The sequence below is a fragment of the Festucalex cinctus genome, chromosome 1, assembly GCF_051991245.1.
Source record: "Festucalex cinctus isolate MCC-2025b chromosome 1, RoL_Fcin_1.0, whole genome shotgun sequence".
Taxonomy (NCBI): domain Eukaryota; kingdom Metazoa; phylum Chordata; class Actinopteri; order Syngnathiformes; family Syngnathidae; genus Festucalex; species Festucalex cinctus.
Genome location: NC_135411.1, coordinates 46,780,325 through 46,806,743, shown reverse-complemented (window position 1 = coordinate 46,806,743; position 26,419 = coordinate 46,780,325). Strand labels below are relative to the sequence as shown.

Here is a 26,419-nt window from a genome sequence, read left to right as displayed (position 1 = left end):
GAATGAATAAAGAAAAGTTTAAAATAGGAGTTAGTTTTAGAAGAACACCTTCATGCTTACGCTTGAAAGAAAAAAATAATAATGCCAGGAAAAGCCTACTGGAACATCTCAAATGTATTTGCAGTTAATCTGAGGCACTTCAAATGGTGGTATGCCTGTGCTGACCCCAAGCTCACATTATCCAATTAGGTTTTTGTTTTTTTTCCTTCTTGAAAAGATCACATTAATGGCAGGGAAAAAAATTGAACTGATTTAGCTTGGTCTCTTTTTTTTTTTTTTTTTAAACCTTGCATTTTTAATTCAAATTGAATCAAATGTATTGTCATTGCACATGTCACAAGTGCAAAGCAACAAAATTCACAACAGTTACAACCCCTAACAATGACCAACATACACAGAATGGCAAGCCTGACGGGTCGCTATGCAGTGCCCCAATTTTTCCAATGAAAAACAAAAACATAAAAACGTTCCAAAAAAAAACAACAAAAAAAACAGGCCCAATGCTCCTGTAAAGGAGGACTGCAGTCCGGATTTTGGGGTGGTGGGGGGATTTTGGAGATGGGGGGGGGGGACTCAGCAAACAGCGAACAATGAACGACTCAAAAACTTGCACAAGTGGAAGATATGGAATTTTTTTATTTTTTTTATTAAGGCTAACTTAACTCTTTGACTGCCAGCCATTTTCGGAAAAGGTAACCCCATACTGCCAGCTGATTTACAGAATTTTACCGATGTTTCAAGCTCCACAGAAAATGTTGTGTTAGGACTATGGAAACGCGGATACTACCAAATGAAAGATTGAAGTCTCATCTTTCATCTAAAAAAAAAGTTTGTTTCTACCTTATTCGGATCTTCAGTAATCAACAATAGAAAACAGCTTCGTTTCACCCAAATCCTCTATTTTCTTCCAAAATACGGAGAAATCAAGCTTTTTGTGAAACGATGTTATTTCATGCACTCTAGGGAATTTGGCACTTTTTTTTTTTGCATGAGTGATTCTACAAACACCTAAACTTCTATAAAACACTACCCCAACAATAAAAACTGTTTTTTGATTGCAAAATAACATTTATTTACATGCAACAGTAGCAATCCGAACAAACAATTTGGAAAACTCTTTGCAAACTATTTACACGTGCGCAACAGTTTTTGTCAGTCTGCTTCTGTATGGACTGATTTGCGTAGAGGTTGGTATGATGAACGATGTGCTGGAGAAGTTCATCCGTGATGAAGAGCTCCAGGATGTCAGCTGGCAGGTGGGAATTCAGCTCTGCTGCAGCATCCCTTGGTCCTGGTTTTGCAGCAAAGGGGAAGATGGTTGGCTGCCAGCCGAATTCATCAACTTCAAGCCAGCCAGAATCTTTGGGATCTGCAAATATACATTTCAATATCATATATTATTTTAGAGCACTGTGATGCAATGTGTGTGTGTGTGTGTGTGTGTGTGCATGTTTACCTTTTTTTCTTCGATGTATTGGTTGATGCACATTCTGTAAATTATAGAAGACGTTTACCATCAAATATTTTATTAGTGCTGTGGAGAATCTTTTTTTTTTTCTTTTTACCTTTGTTCTGCTCAATGTGAGAAGGGTCACTTTGGGTAGGAGCTGAAAGAAACATACAATTACAATACTATCGAAAGACTTTCGTTTTATTGTTGCGGTGTATTGAAAACGTTTTTTTGTTTGTTTTGTTTTTACCTTTCTTTGTCGTAGAACCAGCGGTCGGACGTTGCTGTGAGCACGATCTATAAAATATACATTCACGTTTGTATAGGTAATAGATGTTTTAGTGTATATCAGCACATTTACACACGCTGCTAGCAGATCGCCCGAAAAGTTAGAAAAGTAATCTTACTAGCAATCTCTTAGCATGTTAGCGCTTACCTTCACGTTCTTTGGAAGACTGTCCAAGACTGTCTTGCATCGGACCCATAGTAGTCGTCATCGTCCGATGAAACGTCATCTGTGCAGACGTGCTCGGTTGTGCACCACTTTTCTCCGGTGTTAGCATCGCTAGCCGGTGGGGCCTTAGGACGTTATTAGCATCGCTAGCCGGTGGGGCCTTAGGACGTGGTCGAAACGGCCGCGTCACCGCTTCAACTATGACTTAACCCCGTCATCACTGTGCTCTTGAGCACTGGTCGATGCTTTTGAGCTTTGAAAATAAGGATCAAGCGTGAGCTGATTGCCATCTGTAGCCTTTTTGACTCCCTTAGCCAAGTTAGCCATTCTCTCCCCCTCAACACTCTAGCTCAGCCTCTCTTCTTCTACTGTTGTCTCCTACCCGATCTTGTCCAAAAGACTCATCACAGCCATCTAGTGGCCAGGAATACTCATTATAGTAACCCGATCGGCTTGATACTTGGAGCACAGCTGCCCAAGGCTTTCCTCCACCCGTTTCCATAAAAAAACATAGTAGACGTCAATTAACGTCTATGGCGGCCAATCCTAGGATTATACTGAACGTTTTTAAACGTTTATGGCGGTCAAAGAGTTAAGATGAGTTTTATTTTTTTTTTCTGATCACAGTTACTTACTACCGGTAATTTGATGTTATTTTAAGCAGCATATTCAGTTGGACAGAGCTTTCCACTATTAGCAGCAGGGCTCCGTCTATATCCCCCACAAACAGCGGGGGATTACTGCATGTATGTATGTATGTATTTATTTAATTTTGGAGCACAGAGTATCTGAGAGAAGAGCAGCAGCTTGTGAACCTCCACCCAGGACGATTTTGCAATGAAAAGGAGGACTAATTAGTAGTCAGCCTTAATAGTGATCTCCTGGGGGTGTCTGTGAAGTAATTTTCTTAACTATTAACAAAGGGGCATAGCAATACAAAATAAGTGCATTCTACATATTGTTCCTATTGGCTTTGGGCAAATAAAAACTCTAATATGATTGAGGCATAGTGTTGTCTGGAGCTCCTTGTAGCGCTTCTCATTAACACGATGAATACAAATTTAATTCCGTTAAACGCATCAGGTCCTTACTCTAGCATTAGTCAATTAAAATAATACTGTGTCCTGTTTTATCTCTCCATTAACTCTCACAGTTAGTCTTGATTCCCCGTCTTTCTTGTGATCACAGGGAAAAAATCCCACTTGAGGAAGACCAGCGAGAAGAAGCCGCCCACCAGGGAGTCCACGGCCAAACTGCAGCAGTCGGCCATCTGGAAGATGGAGAACGAGTTCTATGAGTTTGCCCTGGAGCAATTCCAGTTTGTCAGGGCCCACGCGGTGCGGGAAAAGGATGGCGAACTCTACATGTTGGCGCAAAACTTCTTCTATGAGAAGATCTACCCCAAAAACTGACGAGGGCGGGATATTTCCTCAGAAATGTTTGGTGTCCACTGGTGGAAATGTGGTGGGAGTTCAACTACTTGACCGAGCTTGGTTGTTGTGAACGTATGACGGCATATGCCATCAGACTGTAAACAGTTGGTGTTTACTCACGTATGGGGAGGCAAAGCTCGTGTTCCGTCGCCATTCCTGCAGGTCAGCGGCTTCCTGTCACGTCCATGTCAGAAATCCACAGAGGGGATGCCGAAGCCCAGTCCCAATTTACTCCGACCAAGACAAAACATCTACATTCGCTATGTGCTGTTTGGATGTGTTTAGCTTTTGAGCTACAGAGTCCCCCCGTTCATCATTCGTACACCGCAATCGCACATTTAAAATAAAAACAAAAAACAAAAAAACAGTACAGTGAATCCTCACTCTTTTCTGCGCCTCAATTCCTCAACACCAAGATGGCGGAAAAGCAATACTTACATTGCTTTGGCCTAAGCGCAAAAACAGATTAGTTGTGCTCTGCTCTCAGTTTTTCAATGAATAACGGAGCACAGGTTTAAGCTCCGCCCCCCCAAAAAATTTGTGAATTTGAGAATGCTAAACCACAAATTATCATCACATCATATAAGTTTAATTTGTTCCATGACCAACACATTGTGATTCTATTTAGTCATATATCATATACGACTGACAACTTGTAACTAAAAAAAACTCCTACATTGAAGCACTCCTAAGTCAAGGTAACACTGTACTACTTTACAATTAGCCAGTGCTTTGGGGGGAATTTTGTTGCACAAAAATGAATTACTGAGAATAGGTTCCACAGGAGGGAAAAAAAAATGTGAATTTGTGAAACGCAAGCCACAAATAGGCGGGGCTTCACTGTATTTATTATCTTTTGGATGTGAACATGGCGGCGCGACGTCTGGCCTGCCTTGCGCAGACTTACAGTGAAAAATGACCAAGTTGTAGTGTTTGGACTTGAAGACATTTGAGGTTTTTACGAACTTAAATAAAAAATGCGTGTATGTTTTATACTCTGTGTTTTTGTTCACTCTGATAAGTGTGCAGCTTTATAGCCTTGCCGCTTCTTTACATATGCTTTTATTACAGTGTGTATGAAGGAACACAATGAAGATGCTGCTTGCTGTAAATATACATTTTCAGTACATTAGGTGAGATTGGTCCCTTCCTGTATGAAATTAGCTTGGTTTATATATATTTAATTTAAAAAACTATGTGTGTTTGTAATTACTCAGTAAATTGCCCATATGTATATAATTGATTTTGTTTGTTTGTTTGTTTGTTATGCTAAAATGCCAATGGCCTGAGGACTAACTGCCACCTTTTGGAAAATTATTAATGGAAATATCTGAAGTCTGCAGCAAGAATCCATGACACTCCCTTACTAGTTGCAGTCACATTTCATTGAGTAATTTGAATACAAATGGGTGTTCATTTGTGTGTGTGCCTTCCTCGTGCCCAAAACAGTGCTGCAGCTGTGTCTGATAGAAAATAAAAAAAAAACAAAAAAAACATGGCTGTATTTTTCCCAGCTTTTTTTTGGGGGGGGGGGGGGGGGGGGGGGGTCAGTATGAAATGTTTTTTGAATGTTCTCTAGCACTGGAATGTTATGCAATTATGTGACATCCTTTGTGTACTAGTACGCTCTTTGCTCTCACTAGCAAGATGGTTCAGTGCATTAGTAGAATGACATGGGCACAATGGTAGAACTGCGTTTTACTAGTAGTACTGGGGTTTTTTCTACTACGGTATAACATTTCTACAGACTAGAAGAACATCAGAACATCTTTTGTATAGCAGTAGGATAACCTACAAATGACTAGAGAGGTGAAACTGCACTAGTTGGCAGTTTGGGATTTTTGTAGTTAGTTTTTATTTAGATTTGACTTTTGTTATGCAATTTCAGTTAGTTTTAATTAGTGTTGTTCCGACACCGGTACTGGTATCGGCAGAGGCGCCGATACTGCATTAAAACTAGGGCTGGGAATCATTGACTGTCTCACGATTCGATTCGATTACGATTTTTGGGTCTACGATTCGATTCAGAATAGATTTTCGATTCTCGATTCAAAATTATTTGATTGACAAATGATTTCTGCTTCAATTTACAGATATGCACAACATTGACATGTGACAACATGACAAATAGAGACATTAAAGTGTCTTTTTTTTTTTTAAACATTTATTAATTTTGTATTGTAAGTGTCTTTTTCCACAAAAACAGCATGTGGGCAACAACTGCCTTTTCCCCTTCTTCTTAATTTCTAATTTAAATAAAATCGATTTTTGGATATTAATATCGATTTAATTAATAAATGAGAATCTCGATTCTTTTATGAATCGATTTTTTTGGCACACCCCTAATTAAAACAGTGGTATCGGTATCGGTGACTACTCACAAGTAACATGCCGATACCATTAATTCCAACGTTAATATAGGACTTTGGATGCAGCAACTTGTGTCTTGCTCGTGCACGACCTTCACTGATATGTGACATGCCACTGCATGCCGATCTAAGATATCCTATTGCCTCTTGAATGCTCTGAACCAATGGCACCACGGATTTTTCATGTTGAGGGAAAAAAAATCCTTAGGTATCGGTACGGTATCGTATCGACCGATACTACAAAGCTGGGTATCGGGGCTAAAAAACGGTATCAGAACAACACTAGTTTTAATTAGTTTTGAGAGAGAGTTTTTATCAGGAGCTTTTAATGCTTCCTTTTAATTTAGTTTAAATTAGTTTTAGTATTAGTTTTAGGTTGTTGTTGTTTTTAAATTTACAGTAGGGAGTGTTTGTCAAGTGCAAGATGAAACAAAAAAAGATTAAGTATTATGTAATAAAGTAAAGTAAACTGCAATTCTCAAACAACTGTTTGTCTTTTCTTCTTCTGTACGGACGTACAGAAAAGAATGAACCTCGAAAGAATGGAAAAGAATGTATATTTTTGTTCATTGTAGTTAATTTTAGTTAGTTTAGTTAGTTTTGTGTGTGTTTGTTGTTGTTTGTTTGTTTGTTTTTTGGGCGGGGGGGTTTAAAGCACAGTACTAGTTTATGAGGTTTTATTGTGACTACTATCCAGTGTAAGGTCTTACTACAAGGGCAAAGGTGGCATGCAGTAGTGGGGGGTAAACTAGTATAGTAAGTCGTAGTGTGCCCGACTCACTCTACTAGTGCGCTGAATTGTCTTTATTGAGTAGAAGAAAGAGCATACTAGTACCTTAAATTGGATGTGGAGGATGTTGAATAAAATGCTTTTTCATCGGGGAGGGATAAAGACTGGAATGTTTTACAACAGGTGACCTATAGAGGGAGACAGAGAGCTAGCATTTGTTTTCATTAAAGTTCTAATCGCATTACTGTATATGACTAATGTCTTTATTTGATTTTGCATACCGGAAAAGTTTGCATACATTGATTATTTTGTATTATTTTTAAATGATATGATAGCAAAAAATATTAGAACAGTTTGAAGATGAGAAGACTAAAGAGTGAAAATTTACACGGTGACGGGCCTAAGCCCTTTACTCCTCTGGGCTCATATAGCCTAATAATCCCTGACCAGTCATCAATAGTGGGACTCATTCCCCTTAATATCATATTGTCCAGTCCAGTAAGAGCTTCCCGGTTATGGCCTAATGACACATAAATACAAGACGTCCCATCCACACCTTTGAGCAGTATTTTGCATTGAGAACAGTTTTGTTTTCGTTTCAACGGTGACTCATCTGTTTTCTATCACGGATATGCTTTTCATCCATTTTCATGCTATGTTGTTTTTAGCATGTGAAATGTAAATTTGCATCCAGAATGTTTGAGGCTGAAATTCCATTTCCCAATAACATAGCTGTCGCATATGTGGTCGCTAAGTAATGAAATTTCACCCTCAAACATGTTTTGATTATGAGCTTATATGCCTGCGTCCTTTGCATTGGTCGTCACACGTATTGAACGTCTTTAAAATACTGTGGGAATTTACACCTTTCCAAAACATGTTTGACAGCATTTGGAGTGGCGACATATGGTTGAAATTCCTGAAAAACCAGGGACGCCACAATGTCACGGGGAGGATTCCAAAAGCTTTCTGAACCTGGCTGGAAAACCAACCACACGTTTTCAGTTTAAGACTGAACATTCATAACTCCGCTGGAGCAACAGCACTTTCCTGCCAGCTCAATTAAACTAACCAATCATTATATTACTCTTATCCAAAGCAATAATCCATTTTATTGTGGGCAAACAGCCACGGACCAAAGTGGCTTGTTGAGAGCATGAAATCATTCATTGTTTGTGGACTTCAATCTGTCAACTAACGCTTTCACTCAAGCTTAATCTTAATGCAAAAGTGAGATTATCCATCCATCCATCCATATTCTTTATCCTGGTCACTGCAGTGATAATTTCATCAAAGAAAAATTTTCAAAAAAACATTGAACAAAAACTATAGAAGCCATTCATTGAGATGCTAACTAAACTTGACTGACAATTTTGTCAATAACTTCAATGAAAATGAAAACAACACAGTGAAAATTCACACAATCCAATCATAAGGAATGAAACTGCATCGGTTTACAGTTTTTTTGTAATCCAGTGCAGTACATTTGTTAAGCGCAGTTCTGTTGTATTTAACATTTAATTGGAGTACATGTGCATATAGCCATGTACAAATGTGTAATACATATTTGATTTGAAATAGGAATTGGCAAATGTGTTGTGCAACCTCGAGTTTATGGCATTCAAAAATTCTCTGTCTCATCAGAAAAAAACATGAAAGCTGTATTTTTCAGTTGTTACCATGTTGTACAATGTTTGCAAATCGATGGAAATTTCAGCTCACGTTTAGCCAGACCAGAAAGAAATTGTAGGGGGGGTATTACCTTTTTTTTTGGGGGGGCACACTTTATCAACCTAAATCTAATGTTCATCAGGTTCAACAGCGGCATTGTGACAACTGCAAAAGTGCTCAGAAATATTTTCTGTCACTTAAAAGCGGCAGTTCGTTCTGAAATCTAAAAGACAAACTGAAAAAAAATGTGTAGTTCATTTTGCATTTATTCAACTCACAAGTTCATTTGAAACAAATCCACTCTTCACTTCTGTAAACAACTATGTCCGAATGAATGACTCTGTGACCCAGCCCCTTCTATCTGGAATTGGCTAGCAGTTGCCTTCATTTGCGTGTTGGATTAGGGCTGTACGATATGGACAAAATTTCCTTTCATTTTTGCCAGACATCTCTATTCTTTGATCTTTGACTCAGCATGAGACTTCACATCATTTTACTTTTTTTTATGGTGCCTTCTGTATTTTGTGTTATTTTATTTATATACTTATAAAGAATTTTTTTTTTTTTAGTATTTTATTTGCGTGTATACTTATCTACTTATATTTACTCGAATTAATCTTATTTTGTGTTATTTTTAGGGCTGTCAAAGTTAAAGCGTTAATAGATTAATTAATCACAGAAAAATGTCTCATTAATCACGTATTAACGCATATTAATCGCACTATTTTTTTTTTTACCGCACTTGAGCCTTGAACGTAACCGCGGATGGTTACATTGAAGGCTGCGCAGGTCCGTGATGAGGTCAATGCACGGCATTTCCTATGCCTGTTGTTCCAAAATGAGCGGAGTAACTCCAGTTGGTATGCTCGGTGGTAAATTTCGCTTTAAAAAACACCCCAACGGGACTTTAGATAAAACAAAAGTAATTTCCGTTTAATTAATAATTGCTTAATTGCACCCAATTGATATGATGCTGTTACGTTTTGAACAATACACGCATGCATGCAATTGCGTACATGCATTTAATCAATGTTTGCAAATGACATTCAGATAATAAAATGCGTTAATGTCAAAATATTACGGTATTTTGTATTTATTTTATATTAAGCAAATAATTTAGCTGATTAATCGTGATTAATCAAAATTAAAAAGTGTGATTAATCAGATTAAAAATTTTAATCGTTTGACAGCACTAGTTATTTTATTTCACTTGTGTCTACTAAAAGACTAATTTCTATTCCATGCACAGCACTTTGTATGCAGCAATGGCTGTTTTAAAGTGATTTAGAAATAAGGTTGAGTTATGTCGATGATATACAGAAACAACATATGGGTTCAGTGAAAAACTAAGCAGAATATCAATCCAAAAGGATGTGTAAAGTGCTGTTTTTTGTATTAGAACTTAGTGACAGTCATCAACTTGAACAAACTTGGCAATAAAAAAAGAATTCAACTCACATTGTACTGCAACTGCTTTAGTGATAAATAATTTTATGCTCCTTAGTTGTTGTTGTGTATGTGTGACTGCTTGGGTCTGTTAACAGCATACTGTGTATTGCTACAATTCATCCGTGCTGTGTGGCTTGACTAATTAAAATAAAAGTTTGACACTCACTTGTAAACGTAACCAGTGGACTCAGGATTCCCATTGATATCAACTGTGTCATCCTGGATCGAGGTTTGGCGTTTGGTGGCTTCCATTAAAGCGGCACGACTTGCTCACTGCTCAGTCTTTGTCCCAGCGCTAGCCGGCAAATGCGCACTATCTACCCGGAAGTAGATTTGGCTAAGGCACGTCTGTAGAGCGCGCGTATCCTCCCCGCCCCACCCCATCTCTCCTGATCCTGATTGTCATTGGCTTGCTTAGTTGTCAATCACAGCCAAACTTGAAAGGAGGTATGTGGTTGGCTGGCACGCCATGCTTTACTTAAAACAGAAGACGCAAGTTTACGTGACTGATAGGACGAATACTTGGTGAGTCATCTTGCTAGGGCGGGCACGGCTGACTGACAGGGCGGGCACGGACCCCCAAGGCCCGCCCATGGCGACGGGTCCGCGTTTAGCCAACACTAACTGGCTGTTAAACAAATGTGTTTTCTTTTTCTCAATATGCAACTGTGCAACTTAATATGAGGTCAAATATTTTGTGCACAAAAGGTTTTTTTCATTGTGCTGACTGCCAAGTTATCAATCCAGATAATGTGCACAATTGGCATTAATTAAAAGTTCAACTTTACCTTTGTACTCGTCTTTTAAAGGGAAAACAAAAATATCTTCTCAGTTTGATGCAGCACAGAGAAGAGTGTTGTTGATAACCCTGCAAAATTTGAGTTAAAAAATAAAAGAGATCTATAAAATCTAGCTTTAAAATTGTGATAAATCAAGCCTTTATCTCCACCCTAAATGCTGTGAATGTGTCTGTTGAATATATACAACCACGCCACACTGAAAAAATGGATGGTACTTGCAAGAGATGGACGTGTAAATGAATTTTGAGCATCCGTACATCAATCGTCGGGACTCCCTTCCGTCATCGTCAATCCGTCAATATTTCGAGCTAAACCGCATTGTAATCATCAATCGGTTATTCCTCAGCGAAATGAGAGTCCGTCAGTGGTTCTGTCATTCGTTAGCAAAATGGGCATTCCATCATTGACGGATTGACAATTACACAATTGTTCAAAATTGCCCGTCATTCATCAGTTGTCAACAACGTCCGTCATTGATTGATAATGCCCGTCTGGTACTTGCTCTATAGCAACTTTCTTATGCCTACACATCCCCTACATGGTGGAATTGTGAAAATACATCCGGTGGGCATAAGCTCGCTAGCACGTCATTATAATACGCCAAGTAATTTTATACAGGATGACCAAAATTTTTAAGGGAAAGGAGCGACTCATACCAACACCCAACTGCATCACTGGGTGGCTTTTAATCCATGACCCCCCAAAAATCAGGAAAAATTAAAGAGTGAAAAACAGTTTAATGCTATAGCTATCTCTACATTTCAACAAAGTTATCAGTTTTAGCACATATTTATGTTTTCAGTGTCTTCATATTCATATAATGTGTCTAGAAACAAACCTTTAACAGATATGTTTTCTCTGGGTCTTTTAAATACAGTTACTAGTCTTTTTTTCAAGTATTTTTTTCATTAGTTCTACTTCTACTTTGGAGTTGCCAAGCTAGCTGGATCAGGAGTAGTTGGCATGAAGAAACCAAAACACAAGCTTGAGTCGTGTCCTCTGGGGCTGCAGCATGACATGTCACACCTCGGTGAGAAGACTAACTTGCCTCTGCATTATCTAACCCGCTACGAAATAGGCCTCACATGTCTGGGACTGGGAGCTCTTTGTGCTCTTGCTGCCATCGCTCCAATATTTAATGATGTGGACAACAACAACATTATGATCTCACAAGCTGAACATTGTCTTCTTCGTAAAAAACCACCAAGGTCTTGTCGGGTAGATGTATTTACCCTGTGCATCCATCCAAGGATATGATAATGCCTGCTCTGTTTTTATGTCTCCATGGTGACCATCCACTGACGTTGACTGGTTTGGGGGGGTTAACAGGTTCTCTGGACAGGATGCACCATGAACCTTCATTATGATCACGATCATGCCCATTAAGAAAATGGATGGATGGATGGATAATAATAATAATAATAATAATAATAATAATAATAATAATAATAATAATAATAATAATAATAATAATAATAATTGTAGTACACCAATCATTTTAGGGATTTAGATTTTTATTTACTCATGTTTAGTATTCACTAAATAGCTACATGATGTGAAATAATTTCAATATATATACATACCTGGATGATATTGATTTATATTTACTAATTTAATGGCTGATATTAAGCCTATCTTTCTAAATAACTTGATGAGAATGATAATGTGTATATATGTGTATATATATATATATATATATATATATATATATATATATATATATATATATATATATATATATATGTATATATATATATATATCATATTATATAATAAATAATATGTTGAATTATATAATTAAATAATATATTTCTTTACTTTTTATTGGTACCACATGACTTAAAATCTATTTTATGATACTGTCAAAATTGTTGCCATTTTTTATATCATGCCTTCTTGTTGAAAGAATTTACTGAAGGTCAGTTAAATTGAGACGGGATCCTCATTAATTCAGAATATATACTTGCGTTTGGTAATGTGTTGTACAGGTACGGTGTTTTTCTCCAAATATGCGCCTTGGTTCAACCATGTGACATTGTCTGTAAAGTGGTGCTTTCTTGCAGTTATCTAGCACAATTTAGCTTCTAGTAAGTTTGGCATTCACAATTATGAAGATGAATATATTATTATGTTAGTAACTCATGATTATACCAAATAGATAGCTTCAGCACCGTGGGAAAAAAAAAAGGGCTGTTGTGCTGTATAGTATGGAGCCTATAGAGAAGTGGTGGAGAATAAATAACTACAAATTGACTGCATAGCTTTCAAATTAATTTTTCATCTTTCACTTCTGGAATTACTTTGCAACTCTAAAAGGCAGAAAAGAATGCTTTTACAACAAAGGGAGATCCAATGCAAATGCATAATTTTAGTGACAGATACAAGGACGCAGAACACAGACTACAGTAGAGTAATAAATCACCCCAGTTAAAAGTGCTAGGAAAAGGCTAAGAATTTATGACTTTGTCACTGTACGCTACATGAATAGATTTTTCAGGTATACAGTAAGCTATATACTGTACTTGGAGGATATTGATTTTTATGACAACTTGTTACTTTTATTCACAATGTTTGAAAATATGTACTTGATATATATACTTTTTCTTCCTTACTTTGTAAAAAAAAAAAAAAAGCCTAATTACTTTCTCCTGTCTGTGGATGGCAATGAGACATACTGTAGATAAGACATAAATAGAGAAAGAGAATGTTTTGTTTGTTTTAAACTTCTCTGTATGAGCACTATGCGTATAAGTATAATTGATGAGAAAAAAATGCATTTTTAAACAACTCTTTTGTTTTCTTTTACAATGCAGTAACTATACTGTAACAATTTAAAAAGTATATGGTAATTTGTTAATTACTTTACAACTATATGAACTATTATTATTATTATTATTATTATTATCATCATCATTATCATTATTATTATTATTATTATTATTATTATTATTATTATTATTATTATTATTGGAGGGGTGGGGTCATTGTACTGTCATCTGCCATCTAGTGGATGAGGATTTAATTGTTCAGCTTGTAATTGGCATAGATAGATGAACAAACATACACCCACTGTAATAAATAATAATTTTGGAAGCAATTAAGTGATTTTGAATATGTGCACCAATATGACTGGTTGGAAATCACAGTTTTATTCTGTAAAAACAAAACAGCTTTTATTCCAACGCGGGTTTTCCTCCAAAATTGGCGTTAAGTGTCAAGTGAGTGTACGTGATTAACACGGGACTAAAGTGTATAATTCTTGACTTGTTTGGGGAAGATGGAGTTGCTTGGAGGTGGTCGATACTTGTTGGCGGTGGATCGGCTTCTCTGGGCGGACGCTTCCACCCTTAACCACCGCCTCTTTCTCCAACTGCACTGGGACAGCCTTAGTTTAGTCTTCACTTTTTTTTCTTTTCTTTTTTTTTTGGTGGGGGAACTAGCGAGCACGGCGGCGCGGGCAGGCGCGGAACAAGGCAACCATGGGAAGTTTATATTATCCGAGATGACCGAAAGTCGACGTTTGTGCTGGGAAACGTTCAAAGAAAAAACTTGTTTTCGGAGTTCCAACTCCCCTCCTCTCTCCCCGTAGGATTTGATTCAAAGGCGACAAGCAAGATGGCCGCCGACTCCGTGCAGGTAGGAAAAGTTGACAACTGTTGACGAAAAAGTGAAATAAGTTACACAGGGATTGGGACAGAAAGCCAGGGGGCAAAGTTTGACTTCATTGGGGCTTTGTCGACGAAGCCAAGAAGTATGAGTATGAGGTGCGCTCAACAAAGTTTGTTTGACTTTGATAGTGGGAATGATCCTAGGATTTGAGGCCTGGGAAACAATTATCCAAACTTTACTACTTATCAATAAAATGTTCCAAACCATTGCCGTCATATTCATCTCATGGCCACGATATTAACTGTAAGGGTCACTATAGTTCCACTCGTGTGGTGGATAAACGATAACTTGCAGGGATCTTGCTAACCTTTATGTTTTCCCGTCTTTTATTTGCTATATTTAGCATTATTGGCAATGTGATCAACTTCACTTCTCTATGCCACGCAAATTGTACACAACACATGGACATGTCACTTGTATATGGGTCACTTGTTCCCTCCAACGGTGGTTAAACATTAACTTATAGCAATATTGCTAACATTGGTAGTTTTTCCTGTCTTTATATTATTTACTATGCTGTATTTACATTAATGAAAAGGTCGTGAACTTGTCTTATCTTTACCATTCAAATTGTATACAAGACATGGATATGTCATTTGTAAAGGGGTCACTGGTTACTTCCAGTTGTGTTAAAACGTTATTTTACAGGATATGGCTATCTTAAAGACGTGTTTTACCATCTATATTTGCTGTATTTAGTATAACTTGCAATATTGTGCGCTTGTGTATTATTTTGTAATACAAAAGGGGCCTTAGTCACGACTGAATGTGGTTTCACTTGAGTGACGTCACACTCAATGTGACTTTCTCAGAATAATAAACTGCAGCTGTCACATACTAATAAAGCAGGATGTATTGAATTTTGAGGACACTTCAGGTGTTATGAGACCTCGAAATTGTTTATTAGTATTGGTGTGACTAATAGTACTTAGTTTCCATGGCTACTGTAGGCAGAAACTGGGCCAACAGGTGGTGATGATGGGTCTGCGATTGTGACTGTAATATATCCTGGGTGTTTACCTCCCTCAGATTTGGAATTAATTTAAGTAAAAATAAACAGATACTCGGTCTATAAAGTAAAACTATTTTACTGACAATCACGCTATATACAATGCCAGTTTTGATAAATCTAAAATCATCTAAAAACTGCTTCAAACATCAAAGCGCATCTAGGGATGGAAGAATGTTGATTTGTTGTGATTGTATTGTATTGGTGTTAATGTTTTATGTTATGTTATGTTTGTTTTTTCTGTTTATGTAAAGCGCTTTGTGACAGCTGTTTGAAAGCACTATATAAATAAAGTTGAGTTGAGTTTATAACACAAGCTATTCTTTTACCCATCCATCCATTTTCCAAACCACTTATCCATTCAAATTTGAACACCAATTAAAGTAACAACTGACATTTTATTATCTAACTGCATGTTTTTGCTATCAGTCTTGCCACAAATTTCACTTAAATGTTTAGCCTGTAAGCAAATCTTTACAGATATGTGCTGTAGGGCAGTAGCTAGTGATGGATAAATGAGGTTTCATGGAGCGTGTTGGCATATTTGGCAAACTGTATTGATACTGTCTTGGCACTGTTGTTTACTGTCAGTCTGTTGCTCAATGACACTTGCTGGCACTTACATCATTGCATTGCAGGCAACCTACAGTATACGCAATATTGTTTAGTCATGTTTGTATTGTATATTATTGTATTATCAATTTTAAGTTTGAAATATCTTTGAAATACACAGTCAATAAATAATGTGTACATGTCACTGTAGTGTTGCGATTGTGAAATGATGTTGCTTACTTGTCTTTGAAGCACACAGAGTTCTTAAAATTATTTTTCTACATACGGTGTCAATTAATTCATTCAGTTCTTTTCAGTGTTTTGGCAGTAAAGTGATTTCTTTTCTAGCTTTGGAAAACACTCTCACGAGGTATTGATTAGGGGTGTGCTTAAAAAAATCGATACGGCAATATATCGTTGCGGGCCTCATTACAATACACGTATCGATACGCAGGCGTCAGAATCGATATTGCTTGTTAACTTTAAATAGGCATTAACGTTTGCCTTTGCAGCTTGCATTGTACCTAAAAAATAAAAACCAGCAGCGTCTTTGAAGTTAATTGCCTTAAATTAATGCAAAATATCTCACCAGTGATTGGACACTGTGTCTTGCTAAGAAAAATGAAAGCAAGGAAGAATGTCAACATTTATTTACTTAGAAACTTAACATGGCACGTGTCTTAATGTACCAATTTTTGTACATTTTGTTTAAAAACGAAATAGAATGTGTTACATGAAAAAAAAAGCTGTTTTTATTTCCCCAAATATTTCAAATAAGCACATTTTAGAGCTGTAATTTTAATACTTTAATATTTTTGCTCATATCGGATCATGCATATTAATACATTTTCCCGGTGTGTCTGTGAAAGTTGCTCCTTGCTCTGCAGTGCGTGCACATTTAAACCAGGCATGCTGCTTGGTGGTAAACCAGAAGAGCTGCTAACAAAAATATTTTTATCAGTCAGCATAACAAACATCTCCTTTAGGTATACATATGACTGTAATTATAAAATGCAAGAAAATTAATGTAATATATCGGGATACGTATCGCCTTGAAGATCAAGTATTGGGATACATATGTATCGTGATACGTATCGTATTGTGACCCCTGTATCGTGATACGTATCGTATCGTGAGGTTGGCGGCAATACCCAGCCCGAGTATTGATATGGCTGGTGTGCCTTAAGCTGTTTCAGAAATTTGTGTGTTGCCGGATTGTTAACTCTGTTCATTGATGTGCTTGGCATGCAGTCTCTTTGTTTTTCGTTTAGTCAAGTTATGTGAATAAATAGTTAAAACTAGGGATGCACGATAATGCTATTTTCAACCGATACGATAAACCAATAATTTTGAGGTGCCGATGTCGATAACCGATAAGTAAGCCGATAATTGTTTGCAAAATTAACTTGAATACAAATATACTTTTGAGTCCTACTAAAAGTCTAACAAATACATTGAAACATTGTTTCAATGTATGTAAAGCACCATGAAGCTGAATTTTATTGATATGGACCAACGTGGCATGTCTATAATTATTGCTGGATTTCTTTATTATCTGCTTTATCTGTATGAAATCAAATTGCCGATAATTATCAGAAGATTTCTCTATTATCTGGTTCATCTGTTTGACGTCAAATTGGCCGATAATTGAAATTATCGGCCACCGATATTATCGTGCATCCCTGCTTAAAACCTTATTTGTGTCTGCGCCTTGGGATCCAACCATTCAGCACATAACATCAGAACCTCACAGTAGCGATTAGGGGTGTGAATTGCCTAATACCTGACGATTCGATCCGTATCACGATTCATAGGTCACGATTCGATTCGATACCGATTAATCCCGATATGAATTTACAAGTCGTTTGTTACGATTTTTTTTTACTCAATTTAGAAAATACCATTCAGTAGACTTGTACATGTACACTGTAAGATTTGTATGAAAATGTATTATTTATTGATCTCACACTTCAGTGTTATAACTGTGAGCCACTGTATTTAACAAACAGGTTGTAACCTTTTTCATGTTAGAAGAGCATTGAAATAAAATATTAAGGCTTAATGTTCTATTAATATAACATTCTTCTATGCTTAAGGTGTGAAATTTAGACGTTTTGTTGAATATTTTTCCATCAAAAATGGATGTTACAAAATCGATTCGGCTGCCTATTGAATCGATTCGAGAATTGCGTGCTGTAGTATCGCGATATATTGCCGAATCGATTTTTTTTAACACCCCTAGTAGCGATTTTTCTGGTTTATACAGTACATTATTTGAGTAAGCCTGGTTTGTTAAGAAGTGATCAGTAGGAACAACAAATGTGTCAGGCTCTGAGCAGCAAAACCAATAAGGGCACTTGCTTCTCTAGCTGCTAATGCTGATATTACTGGAGCCACCACTAAACATTGGCAAAAGGCACCGTATAATACAATTTCAGTGTTGTTAAGTAGTTTTTCTAAGCGTCCTTAATTATCAATTGAACTTGATTTCAGGACCACGTTGTGTTGTTGGCATCAGTGAAGACTCAAGTCAGTTGTTACGACCCCAACACGGTGGCAGGAGGAACTTCAAAATAAAAGTGTAGCAAGGCATTGATGTCCAAAGTATTTGGTCAGGTCAGGTTTATTTTGAAATTGGCCTTCTGACCGTGTTGGCAGTGTATTACTGTCATTCATAGCACAAACATTTGTTAATGTGCTTCATTGGCTTGACTTGTTCTTCCTCACAATGTATCCTCGGGATGGGTACCGAACCACGCTATTAAACTTGCCCTGGGGCTGAATTTTTAAAAACGGGTGTATTGATCAGCTCCAGCCTTAATGGTTCTCTTCACGGTCTTGGGGAAATTAATCAAATTTATTTGTCATTTATTATTACTATATGAATGTTATTTTGCACATTTTTCCTCTCTATTCTCATTTCTAACTTCAAAAAAATGAAGATCATGATCGGAGATGAGTCGTCTCTCCCCACTCTGTCGTGCGTGAGAGGGATGATTGGCTGGTGTCCGTGCCCTTGCCTGTGCTTCTGTAGTGCTGTGACATCATATTACGACATGATTTGTACTATTGTATAAAAACGTCTACCATGCCATATGACTCTAAAGTGTTTATACTTATGTGAGGAGTGTGTTGGGTTAGCCTTATTGCTACTCTACCGTCCGAGCGTTAAACCCATAGGCAGTATTGTAACCAGTTTTGGGCTTTGTGGTGGTTTTGACCAAGTCATTTCAAAATAAGATACTGCCTACAGGCTCTACTCTGCTCAGCTGAACAAAACAGGACAAACAGTCTCACTGTCCAGGCCTAAGTAATCGATTGACAGTCAATCTGGTACTTGCACTAATGTAAAAGTTTGGGTTGATTAGTCATGCCTGAAGAGGAATGGAGGGATTCCGTTATTCCCCCCTAAGACTTTTCATTGGACGACAGACATAACAAAGAGCTCAGGTGCGAGACTCTCGCAACTTAACATATGACGGCTGACCACAGGCCTCCGCACGGTAACCATGCTGATCTTCCACCAGAACTTTGAAAATTGTTAACTGCTTTTACTCAACTTGTTTACTATTCTTGTTGCTTTACACCACTGTTTCCTTTTGCGCTACTAAATTGTTTATATATTTAACATCATAATTTGTTCAAAACATCTAATGTTCTGTAAACATTTGTTCATATTTATTTTACATTATTGTCGCAGTTGCAAGACATGTTAGTTTTTATTTTTGTATTTTTTTAAGTACCGATAAGAATACCATTAAGGCACCGGATTGATAAGCAGTATTGTTAAGAGTAGTAGTATCAATAAAATCTCAACGATACCCATCCCTAGACTGTATACTAAATAAGTGGGTAGGTACCCAAGAGAGAACAAAATTTCCTTTTTATTTTTTCTTTGAAACCGAGATACTCAAATTACTCGGGCACTCGTTTCACTAGTGTGATGTCTCAATCCACTAGTCTCAATGCCCCCACTAGGGGCACTATAAAATAGCATATTCAAGTCAAGTCAAGTCAACTTTATTTATATAGCGCTTCAGTAGATAAGAGCTGTAACAATGCTATTTATTTAATCTTCTGATTATTATTTTTGGCTGTAATTACATCGTACAACTGCACTGCATCATACTGAACTGTGTTTTTCCATTTTTGGTCACCTTGTATACTTAGACAGGTTTTATTGTTATATGTAGACACATTCCTATGGAAGAACATTTTAATTCATATATGTTGATAGAGGTGTGCAAAATTTCCGATTCTTAGATTATTCACGATTCGGCCGTGGAACAATCGAGAACGATTCACAAACGTCCAAATTCCGATTATATAAATATGCCAAGGGAAGCGAAAAGTACGCGGAACTGAAACGCAGTAGCGCGCGCGGTCTTCGGGACGCTTTTTGGGACGGACCGAGAGTACACATCCACAACTCACGCCTCGAGATTCAAAACAACAACAAGCATGGCTGAGCTGACCAACCCACATCTTCGTCAGATCAGACCTGCTCCGAAAAGCCAAACAACTTGAGGCGGAAGTATCAGCTAGCTGGCTGCAGTGCGTCGGTTAGCGTTCTACAGGGCGCCGCGCAGTGATACGAACGAACGAACAGAAAAGTAGTGGCTGGCGGTAATGGCGTCTGACTTTATTCAGAAAAGAGTATTGTGGTGGAAATGTATCACGCTTTTGAAAACAAAAAGTTTTTAGAAGAAAAACGCTTTATTTCCGAGACCCCAGCCAGCTTGCTGGACTATTTTCTTTTTTATTTTCTTCTCGTCCAACGTCGAACCAGAACTGGTGTCACCGAACGCTGTCAGAAAGAAGTCAGTGCTGATCGCACACACGGGAGGTGAGGATCAAATTGAGATTCATGTTAAAAAAGCCGAACGATCCCATTAATGTTTACACGTTCATGTTTACACAAGTTAAAAAGCAGAAAAGCACTTGAGGTTTTTTTTTTTTTTGTACCTCTGAGAAACTTTAATGTTTACATGTTCATCTTTACACAACTTAAAAAGCAGGAAAGCACTTTTTTTTTTTTTTTAGGCATTTGTATTGAAGTAGTAGTTCACATTGTCTTTCATTTATACCTCAATGCACTTTTGAGTGGATAAAAATAATATATTTTTGCTCAATGCTATGTTTTATTCTGTTGAAGACTGAATATACTTAAGCTGTTGTTACAGAATGAGGACTTGAGTATTTTATTTACTGTTTTGAACTGTTAACTTGATACTGAAATAGTAGTTTATGTAGGCCTGAGAGGACTTTTGTACTATTTTTGTAACTAATGTACGAAACATTAAAAGCACAAAAATACATTGTTTTTTTTCTGCTGCCTGGGGGGGAAATCAATAATCGTTTTATAATCGAATCGTAGCCTCTGAATCGTAATCGCAATCGAATCGTGAGGTGCCCCAAGATTCCCACCTCTATATGTTGAGTGACTGCTCCTGCTGTCTTTACTCATTTTAAATCATGTACAAATTTGACACACAGGTGGCTATTATTAATAGTATTCAGGACCTATGGATGACTAGATACTGTATATAGAGCTTTCTTAGTGTTTATGGCCACAGGAGAGCCGACCGTGGGATGGAATTGGAAGGCAACTGAGATAGGCATCTTGCAGAAGGGAAGGCACAGGAAGCAGGAGCAGGATAATGGCCTCAACTTCTCTATTGTCCTATTGTTGGAAAGAAGCCCTTGTTGTAGGACAACGTAGTCGTAGACCTAATATTGCCCTGTGCCTCCCAGTCTTCTCTCGTGCTGTAAAAGATCAGTCGAGTTGGACACGTGCGGATAACAGTTGCTGACCATTTGTAAGAATGGTACCATTCAGTACCCTTGATGTCTGTCTGCAGGTCACTTATATATTTTTAACAGGTGCTACGGCATGTGGCTGGTATTGTTTTCACCGTTTGCATGCTTATAGACTTCAACTCTAACAGTAACTTTCATGCAAGCATTACACACATTTATGGGCATTTTAAAACTTCAATTTCATTTGATATTGGTACATTATATAATGATATTTTCCAGAAATGAAATTTGTTTGTTTTGCCCCTTTTGGGGTATTTAACAAATAGTTTAAGAATATTATACCTGCATAACTTGGAACTAGGTTGTCATGATACAAAAATTTCGAACTTGATATCGATACCCAGGAATATAACTCAATACTTGATACCATTTCGATAACACGGAGATAAAAAGACAAATACTTTAAAAATGCATCGAAGAATATTTTATTAACATAATTATTAATAAATAATTAAATGAAATTATTAATAATCCGAAAAAGAAAAAATAACAAGACAATCACTTTTTCACATGCAGATGAATTATAATTAACACAAATGAAAGAATACGTGATATAAATGCCACAATGACATTTTTGGTTGTCTGAAGCAAAAACATACAAGAAACATAAGAAAAAAATTGTGGTTAACTATACATGTAATGAGAACTATATTTTGAGGTAGTAAACTACACAAGTGTAAATAATCAAAACTATTTTGAGCTAGTAAACTACAGAAAAAAATGAACCTCAAATGATGCAGTTGCACTCAGCTACACTTTTTTGAAAAGGCTAAAATTGAAAAATGCAAATATCTATTAAGAAATAGAAGGATTTAGAAAGTGCACTTTTCTATGAATGACTAAGTTTGTCGCATCAGTAGTCTGAATTTTCTTTGCTGTTGGAATAGGGCTGTGCAATTAATCGAAATTCAATTACGATTTCGATTATTACCCTCCACGATTACAATATAGGCATAATTGTACAAAAACGATGATTAATACTAGGGCTGAAACGACATTTCTGCCTCGGCTAGCCGCTGAGATAGTCGTAGTCAAGCTAACGGCAGTATGCATGACAGTACATGGGGCTGTGAAAAATCACATTTCAAAATAAACCTTACTTTACCAAGTAGTATATGTAGATCAATGCATTGTAGCACTTTTATTTTGAAGTTGTTACCGGAAGCGTGTCATTGGGGCTTAAGATGTGCGCCTCTTTTTGGGGTTTGTGAACAATGGCAATGTAAATGCACCAAACTGTTGGGCCAGACGTCAGTAACACAACTTAGTCCTGAAGTTACGTTCAAACTCCCAGGTAATAGGATAAGACATAATTATGCTGACGTATTGTTTGGTGCCCGATGCCAGCGTTTAGCCGTGACTGCTAGCTAACAGCGAGCTAACATCAGTGTTAGCCGTCATGCGCAACCCTACACCGGACGCTGGTTTGTCCGCCTTTTCAGCTGCGTTGAGTTGATTAATGATGAACGAATTGAGTCATTTGAATGTGAACGATGGGAACCAAGTCTTTATTGAGAGCGGACAACGACAAGCCCCCTTTCCCACTATAATGCACCGAGAATTCGCTTTAGGAGGGAGCGTCGTTTTCGCACATTACCGTCAATCAAACAATTAAGTGGCTCGTTAAGGTCTGAAACAAGCAAAAGCAAAAAACAAAAAAAAAACACAGTGCTCGCTGCGCGTCATGCATGGCAGAAGTGAAAAACACAACAACTAAGGCGACAGGATCGGCCGGCGTACAACAACATCACCAGTGCGGTGAGCAGGGGGAGAGGAAAAGCTCGCCACCAAATAGAAGTGAGTAACTACAGAGTAGATTTGATAAATGACAGCTAGACAAGCAAAAGACACTCGCTGGTTCAGTGTACACACATGCTGGCCAATGTATGTAATGTTGTACATACACATTTATATTTTCCTGTGTTTTATAAAAGAATGAAATCTTATTGAATGTTATTTTTTAAGACTATGACCATATGTCAAAATGAAACGATGATCGGCACAACCTGTAAAGCCTCACCAGTTCTACACAAGTGTCGACTGTGGTGTGAAAGTGGGCAGAGAGATTTTTTGTGACTCTCACACAGCTAAAGGGATGACCTGCTGCTTAGTGTTTTAAAAACATTGTACTAAATAAATAGTCAAAAAGAAGTTTGAGTTCTATTGATTTTTTTTTTTTTACTAATTAGTTACACAAACATGATCAATAAACCATGCAAAACTTTATTGTTGATGAAAATACACATCGAGTCTGATGTACAGTGTTACCTCGTTTTCCGCTGGGGTTAGGTTTAAAAAAATAACCAAAATTCGTGAAGTTGTTAGCACCCCACAAGTCATATTGCACACGCTTCACCCCAACTTCAAATTTTTGCTAACATAAATAATAATTTATTATTGTAAAGTCTGTTTGGTCCAAAATGAGCTTACATATTATTATTTTTTATTTGTCTTAATATTTTCAAATGTTTACACATTTTTTTTGCTTTGAACAAAAACATAAACAATCGTTTTGAATAATCGTGATTTCAATTATTACCACAATAATCGTGATTATTATTTTTTCTATAATCGAGCAGCCCTATGTTGGAAGATTTTTTTGCAATAAAGACAAGCATGTCAATGTGGTCCTGTGAGTCTTGCCCTTCTTGGGTTACAAATGATCCCTGGCATTACTAAACACACTCTCTGACGCACAATTTGAAGCAGCAATACACAGGTACACTATGAGCCTGCAGTTAATGGCTAAGAACAAAACAACAGTCACTGAACATAAAGCTAACTGCGGTAGCCCTTCAAACATCTGCCAACACAATCGGCCAATTGGACCAATTGGCCTATTATTTTCACTTTGGAACGTTGTAATGGAAGAAACCCGAAAATTTTTGACGCTGTGAAAGTACCCTGAATACACCATTTTGCTTGTGTAGCATTAGCAACTAGCAAGTGTGTAACGTATGTGATTCTGGTTATTCTGTTGTCCCAAAGCGTCCTTTAAGCTGTTTGATGACACCCCAGTTTGGGATAATTGTAAAACTAAGCACATGGCAATAAGAATTGCATCCACTGTATATTTAAATACAAAACGTGCTTTGTTTTTAAAACATCGCTAGCCTAGCGCTAATGCTAAAAGCGTCGGGAGGATCCCATTCAATGCTAACAGGAAATTAGCATCGACTTTAGGAGTGTTTTTCCTTCAAATAACGAATATTCACACACAAATGCTGTGGGAACACATACCCACAGGTAAGATAACACTACTAGGTAAAGGCACAAATTTTTCCCAATGTGTGGAAAACAGTTATTTTAATAGAATTCAATTGTAACTTTCTTCTGTACTTAACTGTGTACACCACCATTGCCCCCAAGAGGCCAAAATGCACAGGAACAGTCAGTATTTCTTCTTAGTTTTTTTTTTCAGTTGCTATTATTTATTTTAGTATATTCTATTCTTATTTCACTTTATTTTGCCATTGTCCTTTCAATTGTATTTAAACCTTTAAAGTTGACATTTTAATGATTTTTTTTTTTTTTTTTTTTTTTTTTTTTGTCTTAACGCACATTTCCACATGACATGGCATGAAATACAATCCCGAGGTCCCAGTAAGTCCCAAGACTTGTAAAAATAACACAAAATAAAAATGCATAAAAGAAAAGGTTAATGTTTAGAATGAAAATTAGTCATAAAATGCAAGAGGCTTAAATTTCACAATATTTACAACCTAATTTGTACTTGACAAAAACAATAATGTTCAGACGCTACGATGACACTTTAATGTAGTTGAGCAGCTTTAGTAGTTGAATAAATACTAAGTTTTGAAATCAAATTGTTTTAATTATCATTTCAATCTTAATCAATCACGGACTGCTGGCTGCCTCCCCAACCCCAGGGCTCCGGGCCGCGGCCGGGCAGGGGAGCTCCCGCGAGCCTCCCCATCTACAGCCGCCCGCTGGTTAGGCCACCGGCCGAGACTTTTGAAGCTGTGGGGCCGCCATCTTGGTACTCCCAAGAAACGTATCTCAGCATTTGGCTGTAAAATGCCTACATGTATCGCGGTACACTGCACAAATCGACAGTTTAAAAGCTGTGGACGAACATTTCACCTGTAAGTATGATTTGAAATGGAAAGAAATTTGAAAGAGAGAGTTTTTTTTTGTTTTGTTTTGGGGGTTTTTCTTAATGAAAGAAAAAGAGAGTACATACCGTCCACTTGTAATACATAGTGCCCATGCCCTATTTTAAGAGCATGCTGTCTGTCTAATCTGCTGTTTGTTTTAAAACAGCAACTTAAAAAAAAATCAGTTATTTATTGTTGTACTTAAAAATATATATTTTCAAAGAATGCTGATGTGATTTTTTTTTTGTAAATGTCTATAAGAACTGTAAAGCTGCGTTTTTTTTTTTTTTTTTTCTCGCTTTTTTTTTTCACTCAAACTATAATTGTACACTAAAATCTGAAACCGTTGCACCTCAAGTCGCGGTGTGGGCACTCCTGGGTGCGGTAGGCTGTCTGCCAAGTAGGCTATGCTGCTACGCTGCAGGTACGTTACCATGGATCGATAGTATCGATACCTTGAAAAACTTCAGGGAACTAATTATTGAAATTTTCAGAGATGCTGCTGACCCTGGGAACTCTATGCCCCTTCTGTTTTAGTTCGAAATTAAAACTAAGATAAGTAAAAATTAGGGGTGTGCCAAAAAATCGATTCATAAAAGAATCAAGATTTTCATTTGTTAATCGAATCGAATAGATATTGATATCCCAAAATTGATTTTATTTAAATTAGAAATTAAGAAGAAGGGGAAAAGGCAGTTGTAGCCCATATGCTGTTTTTGTGTTTTTGTAAGGGCACTTAAAATTCAAAATTAATAAACGTTTTTTTTTTGTTTTTTTTTAAAGACACTTTAATGTCTCTATTTGTCATTTTGTCTTGCAAAGCAGACTGGAGTAGATCATGACAATGTTGTGCATATCTGTAAATTGAAGCAGAAATCATTTGTTAATCAAATAA

The 26,419-nt window shown here is 37.1% G+C and overlaps 3 protein-coding genes across 6 annotated transcripts in view; 2 read left to right on the top strand and 1 right to left on the bottom strand.

Moving 5' to 3' along the window:
• The window catches only part of hs2st1a (heparan sulfate 2-O-sulfotransferase 1a), a 61,007-nt gene extending 56,165 nt beyond the window's left edge, over positions 1 to 4,842 (top strand). The window contains exon 7 of the mRNA XM_077538278.1: positions 3,093 to 4,842. Coding sequence (XP_077394404.1) covers positions 3,093 to 3,316 — 224 coding nt within the window. The 3' untranslated portion in view covers positions 3,317 to 4,842. The remainder of the gene's footprint in view (positions 1 to 3,092) is intronic.
• LOC144031296 (uncharacterized) lies at positions 647 to 4,489 on the bottom strand. Of its 2 annotated transcripts, XM_077538291.1 has the most exons (5): positions 1,887 to 4,489; positions 1,701 to 1,747; positions 1,566 to 1,607; positions 1,457 to 1,490; positions 647 to 1,369 (listed from the first exon to the last, which is right to left on the bottom strand). In XM_077538291.1, the coding sequence occupies exons 1-5, from the start codon at positions 2,011 to 2,013 to the stop codon at positions 1,074 to 1,076; spliced, it is 546 nt and encodes a 181-aa protein (XP_077394417.1). In that variant the 5' UTR covers positions 2,014 to 4,489; the 3' UTR covers positions 647 to 1,073. The 2 variants fall into 2 exon arrangements, with proteins under 2 accessions (XP_077394417.1, XP_077394425.1); XM_077538299.1 differs by lacking the exon at positions 1,457 to 1,490 and having other exon boundaries at positions 1,887 to 4,197.
• Positions 4,843 to 13,642: 8,800 nt separating the features above from the next.
• Positions 13,643 to 26,419, top strand: part of pkn2a (protein kinase N2a) — a 53,633-nt gene continuing 40,856 nt past the window's right edge. Inside the window, exons 1-2 of one of the 3 annotated variants that reach the window (XM_077538121.1) lie at positions 13,643 to 13,839; positions 13,947 to 13,992. In XM_077538121.1, coding sequence (XP_077394247.1) covers positions 13,972 to 13,992 — 21 coding nt within the window. In that variant the 5' untranslated portion in view covers positions 13,643 to 13,839; positions 13,947 to 13,971. Of the gene's footprint in view, positions 13,993 to 26,419 lie in introns of all 3 variants that reach the window. The other 2 variants (XM_077538129.1, XM_077538154.1) reach the window with 2 other exon arrangements.

Excerpts from the sequence above, each read along its gene's own strand:
- LOC144031296 (XM_077538291.1), bottom strand. The coding sequence starts at position 2,013 with ATGCTAACACCGGAGAAAAGTGGTGCACAACCGAGCACGTCTGCACAG. Across the intron at positions 1,748-1,886 it reads GTCTTCCAAAGAACGTGAAG|ATCGTGCTCACAGCAACGTC; the intron begins GTAAGCGCTAAC and ends TATATTTTATAG. Across the intron at positions 1,370-1,456 it reads AATACATCGAAGAAAAAAAG|ATCCCAAAGATTCTGGCTGG; the intron begins GTAAACATGCAC and ends GTATATTTGCAG.